The sequence below is a fragment of the Saccopteryx bilineata genome, chromosome 11, assembly GCF_036850765.1.
Source record: "Saccopteryx bilineata isolate mSacBil1 chromosome 11, mSacBil1_pri_phased_curated, whole genome shotgun sequence".
NCBI lineage: Eukaryota > Metazoa > Chordata > Mammalia > Chiroptera > Emballonuridae > Saccopteryx > Saccopteryx bilineata.
In genome coordinates this window covers 79,778,838-79,791,045 of record NC_089500.1, presented here as the reverse complement: position 1 = coordinate 79,791,045, position 12,208 = coordinate 79,778,838, and the positions used below count along the sequence as shown (strand labels likewise).

Below are 12,208 nucleotides of genomic sequence, written 5' to 3'. Positions count from 1 at the left end.
CTCTCCCTCCCACCGTTATTTCTAACTTCGCCTCCCCCAACTGTAGTACAGGGCCTTCCTATGTCCTGAGGTTTCTGTTTGTCTGTTTGTTTTTGTATTTTTCTGAAATGAGAAGCGAGGAGTCAGGTAGACTCCACATGTGCCCAACCGGGATCCACCCGGCATGCCCACCAGGGGGCGATGCTCTGTCCATCTGGGGTGTTGCTCTGTTGCCACCAGAGCCACTCTAGCGCCTGAGGCAGAGGCCATGGAGCCATCCCCAGCGCCCGGGCCATCTTTGCTCCAATGGAGCCTTGGCTGCGGGAGGGGAAGAGAGAGACAGAGAGGAAGGAGAGGGGGAGGGGTGGAGAAGCAGATGAGCGCTTCTCCTGTGTGCCCTGGCCGGAAATCAAACCCGGAACTTCCACACGTCAGGCCAATGCTCTACCACTGAGCCAACCGGCCAGGCCCTGTCTCCTGATGTTTTAACAGCTCCTGGGTACCATACCTAAAAAGATTAAGGGTTTTTGATCAGTTCCACATGAGAAACATTGCTTCACACTTGCCATGTCTCATGGCAGACGAATGACAAAGGCTCTGAGGCGGGCGGGGGAGGCTGCAGGCCACCCAGCCTCCTAGTGAGCAGAAAGTAGACATCCTCTCACAGCCGTGAAGGTGGGGACCCGTGTGTGACGGACGCACCCACAGTCAGGAGGAGCATAAAACATAAAACAATGGCCATCAGTTTCGGTGCAGAGTTTCTTTAGAGTGTTATGGGTGTTTCCAGATCTTACCTTTGTCTCATATCCACTTTAACAGTAGTTTTTTTTTTTCTTCTTTGGTGATTCAGTCTTCTTTTGTGGCCTCTTTCAAAAGCATATAACTTTCTTAAATACTTAGTTGCCAAAGGAACAACTGTTTCTGAGCCCGTGTTTCATCAGGTCACCTAAGGAACAAAGCTCGGTAATGACAGGGATGAGGGCACTGGCTCTGGCAGGGTGAGAAGCAGAGCTGCCGGCCCTGGTGAGTGGGGGGCCCCCTCAGGCCCCCAAAAGGGCCAGCGCCTTGGCAAGTCTGCCCTTTGGTTAGGGGCGGTGTGTCAGGCCCTCGGCAGTTCCACCGAGTTCTGTCTGATGAGCCGCAAGGGTCAGCTCTCAGAAAACCGCCAGAGAAAGTCTCGTTTCTGAGTTGCCGCTTATTTGAAAATCATCTTCAGGAAAGCCAGCAAGTTAAGCCAGGACAGGTGGTTTCTACTTTAGCAACAACATAAAAAAAAAAAAATCGGAGGCGAGGGACCTGAACCGTGGAGTCCTGGGACACGCAACGACATGTGAGGCTCCGTGAGGGGCGTGTGGCGTGTGCGCAGGACGGGAGATGCTGGTTCCTGTCTTTCCCACGCTCCTGTGGGAAGGAAAGGGCCCGTGGGACCCCCGGCCCACTCGGACGGTGCTTGAGGCCTGTGCCTTTTTTTTTTTTTTTTTTAAGCAAATGGAGAGAGAGAGAGAAAGGTGGTGGAGGAACAGGAAGCATCAGCTCACAGCAGTAGTTGCTTCTCATATGTGCCGTGACCAGGCAAGCCCAGGGTTTCGAACCTGCGACCTCAGCGTTCCAGGTCGACGCTCTGTCCACTGCGCCACCACGGGTCAGGCGCGGGCCGTGCCATTTTAAAACAATTAGGGTCAATCCTACGGCTGGAAGCTTCGGGAGGCTCTGCTTTGCCTTATTGTGCTTTCGTGGAGGCTGACTGACGGACACCCAGGTTTACAGCAGACTGACAGTGTGTCTGTGCAGCGTGAGGGCCCAGCCTGGAGGTACCTCCAGCCTCGGTGGCAGCCCAGGTGTGAGGGCAGACGCCGTGGGCATCTGGGGTCCCTTCTCTCCCAGGCTCTTCCTTCTAGAGACTTCCTTTGAACCCACAGAAGAGGCTGCGAGGCTCGGAGGGGAACGTGGGGGGAGGCAGTGCACGGAGGTGTGTGTGTGTGTGTGTGTGTGTATGTGTGTGAGATTTGACTGGGAATCTTCAGAAAGGATCCTGAGTTCTGCTTGGTTCTGTCAGGACGATTCCATGAAGTGTCTGAGAGCACCCACTGGACTCCCTTTCTCAACGCCAGCGTCCACTACATCCGGGAGACCTACCCCCTTCCCTGGGAGAAGGTAGGCAGGCCCTCTCGTCCTAAAGCCTGGGGGTCCCATCTCCCTTTCCCGCACGGCGTGGATCCCGTTTGTCACCCTCCCCAGCTCTGTGAGGCCCCTGCCCACCGAGGCTTTGATGCCCACACCCGCGTGCGGCGCCTGGAGGCAGCCAGGGAACGCCTGGAGATAGCAGTTCTGTACGTCGGGGCTACGTCACCTAGTCGTGTCGCTCCAATACTAATAGACCTGAGCGCACGTCCGAGGCCCTCCAAACACGTCGCAAAGTCCCTTGCGGTCTTTGTCACTAGACTGTGTGGTGAGCTCCGTCGGGTCGGAACTCCCCGTTGGGCTGCCGTAGAGTAACCGGAACTCCTGACTCTGGTCTGTGTGGCAGGACACGGAGAAGCTGGTCGCCTTCCTGTTTGGAGTCACGTCTCACATGGTGGCTGACGTCAGCTGGCACAGCCTGGGCATCGAGCAGGGGTTTCTGAGGACAATGGCAGCCGTGAGTACCTGCCCCCCCCCCGCCCCTAGTCAGGGATGTCATAGCAGGGCACCCACCACGCCCAAGGTCGCAGAGGGACCCTCCCAAAGGCAGGGACAGCCTTGGGTCACTCACGCGTCACGTGGAAATGAGGCTTCCTGCCCAGAGCGTGTTTGTTCCATTTCTGTCCTCCTGTCCTGCTAACCTGGGGGAACTTGTGCACCTGGGCAGAGCGGCTGACGTGCCCTGAAGAGTAACAGGTGTGATGTCTGGTAGGAGTCACACACGACTTTGAGAAACTCGTTTCACTCAAGCTGTGTATCTTAAGGAGACGATTGATACCGCTATTTGGTTCTGTTTAAAAGGAATATAGTTCCACGTGTTTGGGGCTTTTTTTTTTTTTTAATTTTCTATGTGAAAATGCCATACTGCCAGGGTGACATTGGGATCTTACCTGGTGGCTTAGCTTCCGGAAGTCCCCGGGGTCGTTCATCAGTGTCGGGACGACTGCGAGAGGCGTGAGGGTGGACGCAGCGGGGGTGGTGTAGGCGTCTCATCGGGTGTACGTCCGCGGTGGCTGCGTCTGTCACCGGGCGCTCAGGGCGCGACGCGGCCACCGGTATCATTCCCCGGCACAGAGGAGGTGACACCGGGCTGTGTTTCTGCGCACCCCGAGCCCAGCAGCTCGCTGGCGTGTGGGGCGGGAACCGGGCCGGGAGGTGACACAGGGCTGTGTCTCTGCGCACCCCGAGCCCAGCAGCTCGCTGGCGTGTGGGGCGGGAACCGGGCCGGGAGGTGACACAGGGCGGTGTCTCTGCGCACCCCGAGCCCAGCAGCTCGCTGGCGTGTGGGGCGGGAACCGGGCCGGGAGGTGACACCGGGCGGTGTCTCTGCGCACCCCGAGCCCAGCAGCTCGCTGGCGTGTGGGGCGGGAACCGGGCCGGGAGGTGACACAGGGCGGTGTCTCTGCGCACCCCGAGCCCAGCAGCTCGCTGGCGTGTGGGGCGGGAATCTGGCCGCATGCTGTGGTGATACCAACCGGCCTCTTCCTGTCCGCAGATCGACTTCCACGGCTCCTACTCGGAGGCGCACCCGGCCGGAGACTTCGGTACGGTTCCCTTCCATTCGCCCGCTCTTCCTTTGCGGCGGTCACATGTCGTGTACAGTGAAGTCTCTACTGTGCCTTAAATTCGTATCTGTCGTTACCAGTAGCAGGTACTCGCTGCTTCCTGTGTTAACAGTGCAGCTCGCCTGGAGTACAGGCATAGCTCCCTGAACAGAGCTGTACTTCTAAAAAGTTGTGGGTGTGTAACTTTGTAAAAAAAAAAAAAATATATATATATATATATATATACATACACACACACACACACACACACTTATTGACTTGTGCCATAATTTCAGACACACTTATATCAGATGAAAATTCATGACCCAGTGTCTGCTAATACATTAGCTTTAAATTGGTAAATGCTGTCTTCCTCCCTCTCTCTCTCTCTATATATATATACACACACACACACACACACACACACACACACACACACACAGGGGTCCCCAAACTACGGCCCGTGGGCCACATGCGGCCCCCTGAGGCCGTTTATCTGGCCCCCGCCGCACTTCTGGAAGGGCACCTCTTTCATTGGTGGTCAGTGAGAGGAGCATAGTTCCCATTGAAATATTGGTCAGTTTGTTGATTTAAATTTACTTGGTATATATATATATACCTTTCCATATACAAACTAGATTGTGAGTGGTTTATTTAAAACAATGCTTGTGGTCTATCTTTTGTTCTTTTTAAAGTAAAAAACACTTTGGTTAGACGGCTGAGTTTTGTCTTGTGTGTGTGTGTGTTTTTGTTTATTTTTAGTTTGTTTCACTAGCTAAGATTTTAAAGGATCTGTTTTCTTCAAGTCACCGCCTGTACCTAAAACCAGGAACAGACACTTGTAACAGTGTCAAGAGCTAGCAGTTCAGCTGGCACAACAATGTTGTCGCTGACCCACCCGTGTTGTGTGTTTCTCACCACAGGAGGAGACGTGCTGAGCCAGTTCGAGTTTAATTTCAACTACCTGTCCCGGCACTGGTAAGAGCGGCCGTGGCGTGTGGGGGCTTGACCTGTGTTTCCTAGAAGATATACAACTTACAGCGAACTTGGGAGTCTCCTACTTGGTAAATTTTGAAAGCTGAAAGGGCAGATGAGAATAGTGTAAGTAACTTCTTCAAAAGATTTGAATTATAGCCAGCGTAGGAGTGCATGTATGCTTATAATGAGTGAGATGATGCTCCCCTGTGTGGCTGCCCCCCAGTTTAAGCCGCGGGGAGCGTCCTGTGTCTCAGGTGCCATGCCTTACTCTTTATTTTATTTTAATTTTTTATTATTTTTTTTCTGAAGTGAGAAGCAGGGAGGCAGAGAGACAGACTCCCCACATGTGCCCGACTGGGATCCACCCGGCATGCCCACCAGGGGGTGATGCTCTGCCCATCTGCCCATCTGGGGCAGTTGCTCTGTTGCAACCAGAGCCATTCTAGCACCTGAGGTGGAGGCCATGGAGCCGTTCTCAGTGCCTGGGTCAACTTTGCTCCAATGGAGCCTTGGCTGCGGGAGGGGAAGAGAGAGACAGAGAGAAAGGAGAGGGGGAGGGGTGGAAAAGCAGATGGGCGCTTCTCCTGTGTGCCCTGACCTGGAATGGAACTCAGGACTTCCACACGCCTGACCGACGCTCTACCGCTGAGCCAGCCGGCCAGGGCAGTCTTACTCTTTATTTTTAATCAGGTCAATCTAGCAACTGCTGACAGAAATTTGTTTTGAACTCTCCCTATGCTGTGGATTTTTTTAAATTGCTCCTTGCCGTTCTGTCATTTTGCTACCCACGCTTGAAAGCATGTTGTTAGGGACAGTCCAGTTTCAAAATCTCTTCTCTTTCTGGCAACTGGATCTCTTTGTCATGATGTGGTGACCTTGGTCTCTAACGACGCTTGTTGCCTCCGAGTCTTCTTCATCGGGTCTCACTGCAGCTCCCTGTGGTTCCGCAGTGGTTTGTCTTTTTCTCTGGACGTTCACCAAGCAGCCAGGAGGTGATGAGTCTGTCCCTCGGTCCTGGCCCCTGAGTGTGAGTGGGGGGCTGGGTGAGGAAGGATGCCGGCAGCCCAAAGAGTAAGGAGAGCTCAGGGCTGTGGCCGGCGCCCACGCCTGTCCCTGGTCCGCTGCCGCTGCAGAGCTGAGGGAACTCAGAACCAACAAGTCACTCACAGGTTGCCTGAGGCCAGCTGGCCTGGGGTGCCCGGGAAGTGCTGGTGACAGCAGCAGCCCCAGGGGTCCCTCTGACTCCACACATATGGCCAGCTGCCCCGAATTGCATGTCCATCTGCACGGTGCCCGGTCCTCTGTGGTCGTGTTGTCTGGTGTTGAGTCACCGGAAGCTGGAGGCAGAGGTCTGTCTGGGCCCCTGCAGGCTGCCCGAGCCGCTTTTAACCTGGGATGCCCTGACGTTACGTTCAACCCTGGGAGATTCTCTGAGTCCCCACAGACAGCACAGACACAGGACAGGGCATCCGGGGCAGGGCCGTGGTGACCCGTCCCCGGGGGGAGATGCCACCCCTGCATCCGTTGCCCTCGGCTATCCTCGTCTGCATGTTGGGTTCATTTCTAGCCACCGCTCAGGCAGGAGGCATGGTCTCCTCGGAGGCGGCGTTCGGGTGACTGTCTCCCTGTCTTCTGAGCAGCCCGCGGCCACCAGAGCCCCTCCAGGTCCCCCGTCTGGCAGGACCTCGGGGCGAGGCTGGCTCAGCCCCCTGCTTCCCTCTCAGAGTTTCCACCTTCAGTTTGTTTTGGGCCTTCGGAAATTTTTCACTTTCTCGCTAGCTTGGTGAGTTCACGTAAAAGAAGTATTTTTGTTATTTTGTCTAGCCAGTGAAGCTGTTTTCATTGGAAGCCCCCATCCCCGCGGTTCTCTTGTGGAAATAAAGAAAGGACATCAGTAGATTCTTTCTTGCAGCCGACACACGGAAGTCAGGTCTCATAGGTTGTGATGTCCGTCCAGTGCGGCCTGAGGCCTTGGACAGAAGGTCAGAGACATTTCCTGCTACCTCCGATTTCAAGGCGTGGCTCCTTCTTCCAACAGAAATGGCTAACGTCCGCGAGCCAGCCGCCTGACATCGGGCTCTTTTCCCCCACTTCTCCCCGTGGGCTGTAAAAGCAGGCTGTCGGCGCGAGAAGCCATTTTTGGCGTCTTTAAAACAATGAGTCCTGAGACTAATTCAACTCAAAAGAGTGAAAACGGGCCCTGGCCGGTTGGCTCAGCGGTAGAGCGTCGGCCTGGCATGCGGGGGCCCTGGGTTCGATTCCTGGCCAGGGCACATAGGAGAAGCACCCATTTGCTTCTCCACCCCCCACCCCCCCCTCCTTCTTCTCTGTCTCTCTCTTCCCCTCCCGCAGCCAAGGCTCCATTGGAGCAAAGATGGCCCGGGCGCTGGGGATGGCTCCTTGGCCTCTGCCCCAGACGCTAGAGTGGCTCTGGTCTCAGAAGAGCAACGCCCCAGATGGGCAGAGCATCGCCCCCTGGTGGGCAGAGCATCGCCCCTGGTGGGCGTGCCGGGTGGATCCTGGTCGGGCACATGTGGGAGTCTGTCTGACTGTCTCTCCTTGTTTCCAGCTTCAGAGAAATACAAAAAAAAAAAAAAGTGAAAACACTGCCTAGTGAGTTCCTTCGCCACAAAACCGGCCGTTTCCTTTATGCTTGATAGCTCCGCATCTCAGAGAGCACCTCCATCAACATCTGAATCAGTCACCCATCGCCAGCCGCCTCGGGCAAACTCTTGACCTTCTCTGTGCCCGGTCCCTTCTTTGTACAGGGGGGCCCGTGACAGCGCCCCCCACGCGGGCTGTGGGGAGGGCGAGATACGGAGCACCGGCGAAGCCCTCTGCGGAGTCGCGGGGTAACTGGCTGCAACGTGCATTACTCTTCCACGTCGGGGGATCACACAGCTTCCTTTATTCTCATGCTGTCCTCAGGTACGTGCCTGTCCGAGACCTCCTGGGCATTTATAAGAATCTCTACGGCCGAGAGGTCATCACCAAAAAGGCGATCGTCGAGTGTTCCTACCTTCAGTTCTTGGAGATGTGAGTGTCCCCGGGAGGACCCGCAGCCGGTTGTGTGTGCCTTCTTCAGCAGCCGTGGCTCAGGGGCTCAGGGGCTCAGGGGCTCAGGGGCTCAGGGGCTCAGGGGCTGGGGAAGAGGATTCTGGGTGCGTGGGTTGTGCTGAGGCAGGGCGGTCGCGGGACAGTGGACAAATGTTGACCGGAGCTTCGTCTCTGTGATCTGCCCTTGCGGAAACCAGAGCTCACGCTCAGATTGCGGTTGTGTTGCAGGTACGGCGAGATGCTGGCTGTTTCCAAGGTAAAGAGAAGCCTGGGTCTTCAGGGTCTTCATGTGCCGGGCGGCGAGGGCCCCGGGAGGAGCCCCTGGCTCACTGACCGGCTCACTTCTCCCTCCTCCTCTCCGCCACAGCTCTACCCCACGTACTCCAGGAAGTCCCCCTTCCTGGTGGAGCAGTTCCAGGAATACTTCCTTGGAGGACTGGATGACATGGCGTTCTGGTCCACCAATATTTACCGCCTGACGAGCTACATGCTAGAGAACGGGACCAGGTGAGTGATGACTGCTGCTGCTCCCCGCCGCCCCTGGCCTGGCTACCCCACCCCCCGACAAGCGCTTCTGATCAAACCAGAGGCAGAAGTCTCCGGAAGAGCTTGTCTTATCCCGATCAAGAGGGAACCGGAGCTCCCGTCTGGTTAGATCTGCTGATCTCTCAAGTTTCGGGGACCGAGATGCGCAGACAGGGCTCAGTGTCCTCCCACCGCCGAGCCCCCGTCCATTTCTCCAGGGAGGACCCATGCGGGCTGGGGGGGGGCGGCTCTCCGCAGACTTCAGCCAGGGGGGCGGGCGGTCCTACTCTCCAGCCCCGGCGGCCTCTCGGGGTTCCAGGGTGTCGAAGGATATGTCACCTAGCCCCACACTCCGCATAAAACAGCTGAGACGCTTGTAAAGCGCACGCAGCCTTCTGTTGGAACGTGGTACGTAGCCCAGATGGGACAGCTGGCCAGCCTCCAGCCGTGTCCTTCTCCTCCCTGCACGCCCTGGATGAGTGTGAACCGGAGAGTCAGACAGCAGGACACCAGGGCAGACGGGGGCCGTCCCCACCTCTAGCTGTGGCAGACCTTCGGGCTGCCTGGGTCTCCCCAGAGTCCGAGGGAACCGAGGTGGCTCTCGGAGCCCGTTTCTAGCTGGTGTATTTTCCTGAGCGGGTGGGGACACGGGCCTGGACAGGGAGCCGTGAGGGCAGCACCCAGGGCAGAGCAGGGCAGCGGGCAGGGACACGGGCCTGGACAGGGAGCCATGAGGGCAGCGCCCAGGGCAGAGTAGGGCAGCGGGCGGCCAGAGCAGGGCCAGTGGGCGGGGACACGGGCCTGGACAGGGAGCCGGGAGGGCAGCGCCCAGGGCAGAGCAGGGCAGTGGGCGGGGACACGGGCCTGGACAGGGGGCCGTGAGGGCAGCGCCCAGGGCAGAGCGGGGCAGCGGGCGGTGTAAGTAGCAGCCATGGCAGGTGGGGGAGAGAGCCCCAGGTGGGGGAGAGAGCCCCAGGTGGGGGCTGCACCTGGCAGCCGTTCCAGGGAGGGGTCCAGGAGGGTCGGGGGGTCACATGTTGGAGGGGCCTGTGCAGGTGTGGCCCTGGCTGGCACAGCCCGAGTGACCCTCTACCCCAAAATATCTGCGAGTATTCAAGTCACGTTCGCCGTGACCGGATGCTGGGTTGATGTGACACCAGCTTCCCTCTGACAAATCCGCCGCACGCCCAGTGGGCGCAGAGTTGCGCTTGGGCAGAGACGATCCAACATAAGTGGCTTTTTACATTGTATCTTTGTTCACTGACTGCTTTCTCATATGTGCCTTGACCGTGGGCCTTCAGCAGACCGAGTAACCCCTTGCTCGAGCCGGCGACCTTGGGTCCAAGCTGGTGAGCTTTGCTCAAACCAGATGAGCCTATGCTCGAGCGACCTTGGGGTCTTGAACCTGGGTCCTCCGCATCCCAGTCAGATGCTCTAGCCACTGCACCACCGCCTGGTCTGGCTAAGTGGCTTTTTAGATGTGAAACTGGGGGCCCTCCTTCTCTGGCCGTGGGGTGTTAGGTGCATACGAGTGGGAGAGGGGACGGACCTTCGGTTGGAGAGGAGCACCACCCCTCACAACGAGCCGTCCCGGGGGTGGCTGGGCCCCCTACGCCTCTTCTCCTCTGTGCGGGGGGGGGGGCATGAGAACTCATCTCCGTGGCGGGGGGGGGGGCGTGAGAACTCATCCCCGTGTGTGTGGGACGGGGGGACGTGAGAACTCATCTCCATGTGTGGGGGGGCCGGGGGGGAGTGGGGGGGCATGAGAACTCATCTCCATGTGTGGGGGGCGGGGGGGAGTGGGGGTGTGTGAGAACTCATCTTCGGTGCAGGGCTGTCCTGAGTTATCGCGAGGCCCCTCAGTGGCTGGTCACGCCCATCTGGAGAGGCAGGCTGACCCTTTGACTCTCTGCAGGGACTGCAGCCTGCCCGAGAACCCTTTGTTCATCACCTGTGGCGGCCAGCAGACCAGCAGCCAGAGGTGAGTGCCCCGTGGGGGTCCACGGGAGCGGTCTCCCCCAGGGTGCTCAGCAGACGCGGGCAGACGCCATGTGCAGACGCACAGCTGGGTGACCTAAAGCAGATGCTTGAAGCAACATGATGGCCGGGATTGTGCACCAGAACGGGTGTGAGGTCATGAGCACATCAGTGGTGCGATTGTCATCCTTGTCGTGACCCTCGAACATGACCCAGAGGTCACCCTGAAGAAGAGGTGACTGGCGAGGCCGGGCTGGAAGGCCAGGCAGGCAGTATGGGAGGACGGGGCCAGGGGGCCTGACTTGTGTCCCGGAACGTGGTGTCCTTGCCAGGCGCAGGGGCCAGCCACTGGCCACGAACCTGTGCTAACGTTAGGAAGGTTCGTTCATGAAACAGAACCACAGTCCAGGCACTAAAACGTTCCTCCACGTCAGGGGGAAGGGTGACAACGCGAGAACGTCTGTCAGGGGTCAGCGCTCCCGGGGCAGTGTTGGCACGGATCTGGGGGAGTCTGACCCCTGTTAGGTTCCCTGTGGCTCTTTCAGGCAGAAGCTTAGCACACAGTGATCGCGTTCGGAGAACATCGGGGATCTGTCTGAGCAGTGAGAGTCCTGGTCTGGGGTGAACAAGACAGAGCCTGCTCCTGTCTGGATGCCCGGCTGGGTGGTGGGCACTGTACCCTCCTGTGTGACCAGTGCTGGGTGCTCTGGGACGGGACCCAGGCACAGGGGAGCTTCCCGAAGAGGTGACGTTTCACCCGAGATATTTCAGGGGAGCAAGAGCGGGGCGTTCTGGAGGGGGCTTGGCGAGGGGGGGTCCTATGTGAGCGCGTCCAGAGCTCTGAAAGGACGGAAGACACGCAGAAGCAGTTCCGTGAGGCCCTCGCTGTTTGATCCGCTGAATGTGTTGTAATCAAATCGAATGCCATAAGGAGGGGCTCCTCACCGGTGGCTTGTCTGGCTCGGACCACGGTGTCTCACGCTGGTTCTGCGAGGGTCTCTGCCGCCGGCTTCCACGCCAATCGCTCCAAAAGCCCGTCTGCTCCTCTGCGCACCTGGCTCGTAGGCTGGTTCAGGCGCGTCAACTTGGAGGTGGACTCGATTGGGTAGCGAGTTCCGGCCCGCTGTTAAAGGTGAATCGGAGCTCGCGCCCCGGTTTCTCAGACGGCGTGGACGGGGTTCTTGACCGTGCGTGTGACGTACTGAAGCGCCCGTTGCTCCATCAGCAATCAAGGATGAAGGGGGACGGACCATAAAAGCCCCAGAACTTTGAGGCTGTAGGAAGTATTTTTCGTAAGGACAAGCTTTTAAACCTGGAAACGTGTTTACGAAAAGGTTTTGTGAGATCTTCTATGAAGTTTTTTTTTTATTTTATTTTATACTTTTGTTTTGCTGTTTCTTTAAAAAGTCTATAAAACTTTAAACTTGATAGATGTTTAAACCTGGGATTAACTTGGAATTCTTCAACTGTTATTTCTCAGTCTTCACCGTTCCGTCCTCTGTCTCCTCACAGCGGCTCACAAGTGCAGAAGAATGATTTTCACAGAAATCTGACTGTCTCCCTCACCAAAGAGACCAGAAAGAGCATCAACTACACCAAGAGAGGGGTGGTCTTCAGTGTGGACTCCTGGACTTCGGTGAGGGTTTTCCACTTTCCACGGAGGAAGGACCGTGGTTCCCGGGGCCCCCTGTTCTGTGGCGTCACCGGCTGTGTGATTGTTCACTGAAAGCAACCCGGGCATGACCCAGGCGGGCATGCACCTGTCCTCGGCCTCCAAACCGGGCCTGTCAGAGACCTCCTGGGGGCGGGCGGGGACCTCAGGGCCCAGGGTGACCCTGGGCCAGTCCTGCTTCGTCCGCAGCCTGAAGAGTGTCAGCAGTACTGCAGGTTCCCTGCGCAGGGCCCCACGCGGAGGGACGCCATGACACATGTGACATTCGCGCATGGGGCCGCCTTTAGGGGTCAGA

At 57.6% G+C, this 12,208-nt stretch overlaps 1 protein-coding gene across 2 annotated transcripts in view; it reads left to right on the top strand.

Annotated features, from left to right (window-relative positions):
- The window catches only part of GPLD1 (glycosylphosphatidylinositol specific phospholipase D1), a 46,393-nt gene that overhangs the window by 13,289 nt on the left and 20,896 nt on the right, over window positions 1-12,208 (top strand). For both annotated transcript variants that reach the window (XM_066247555.1, XM_066247556.1), the window contains 9 exons: window positions 2,036-2,133; window positions 2,507-2,617; window positions 3,656-3,704; window positions 4,628-4,682; window positions 7,611-7,718; window positions 7,968-7,995; window positions 8,107-8,246; window positions 10,180-10,245; window positions 11,754-11,877. In XM_066247555.1, coding sequence (XP_066103652.1) covers window positions 2,036-2,133; window positions 2,507-2,617; window positions 3,656-3,704; window positions 4,628-4,682; window positions 7,611-7,718; window positions 7,968-7,995; window positions 8,107-8,246; window positions 10,180-10,245; window positions 11,754-11,877 — 779 coding nt within the window. The remainder of the gene's footprint in view (window positions 1-2,035; window positions 2,134-2,506; window positions 2,618-3,655; window positions 3,705-4,627; window positions 4,683-7,610; window positions 7,719-7,967; window positions 7,996-8,106; window positions 8,247-10,179; window positions 10,246-11,753; window positions 11,878-12,208) is intronic.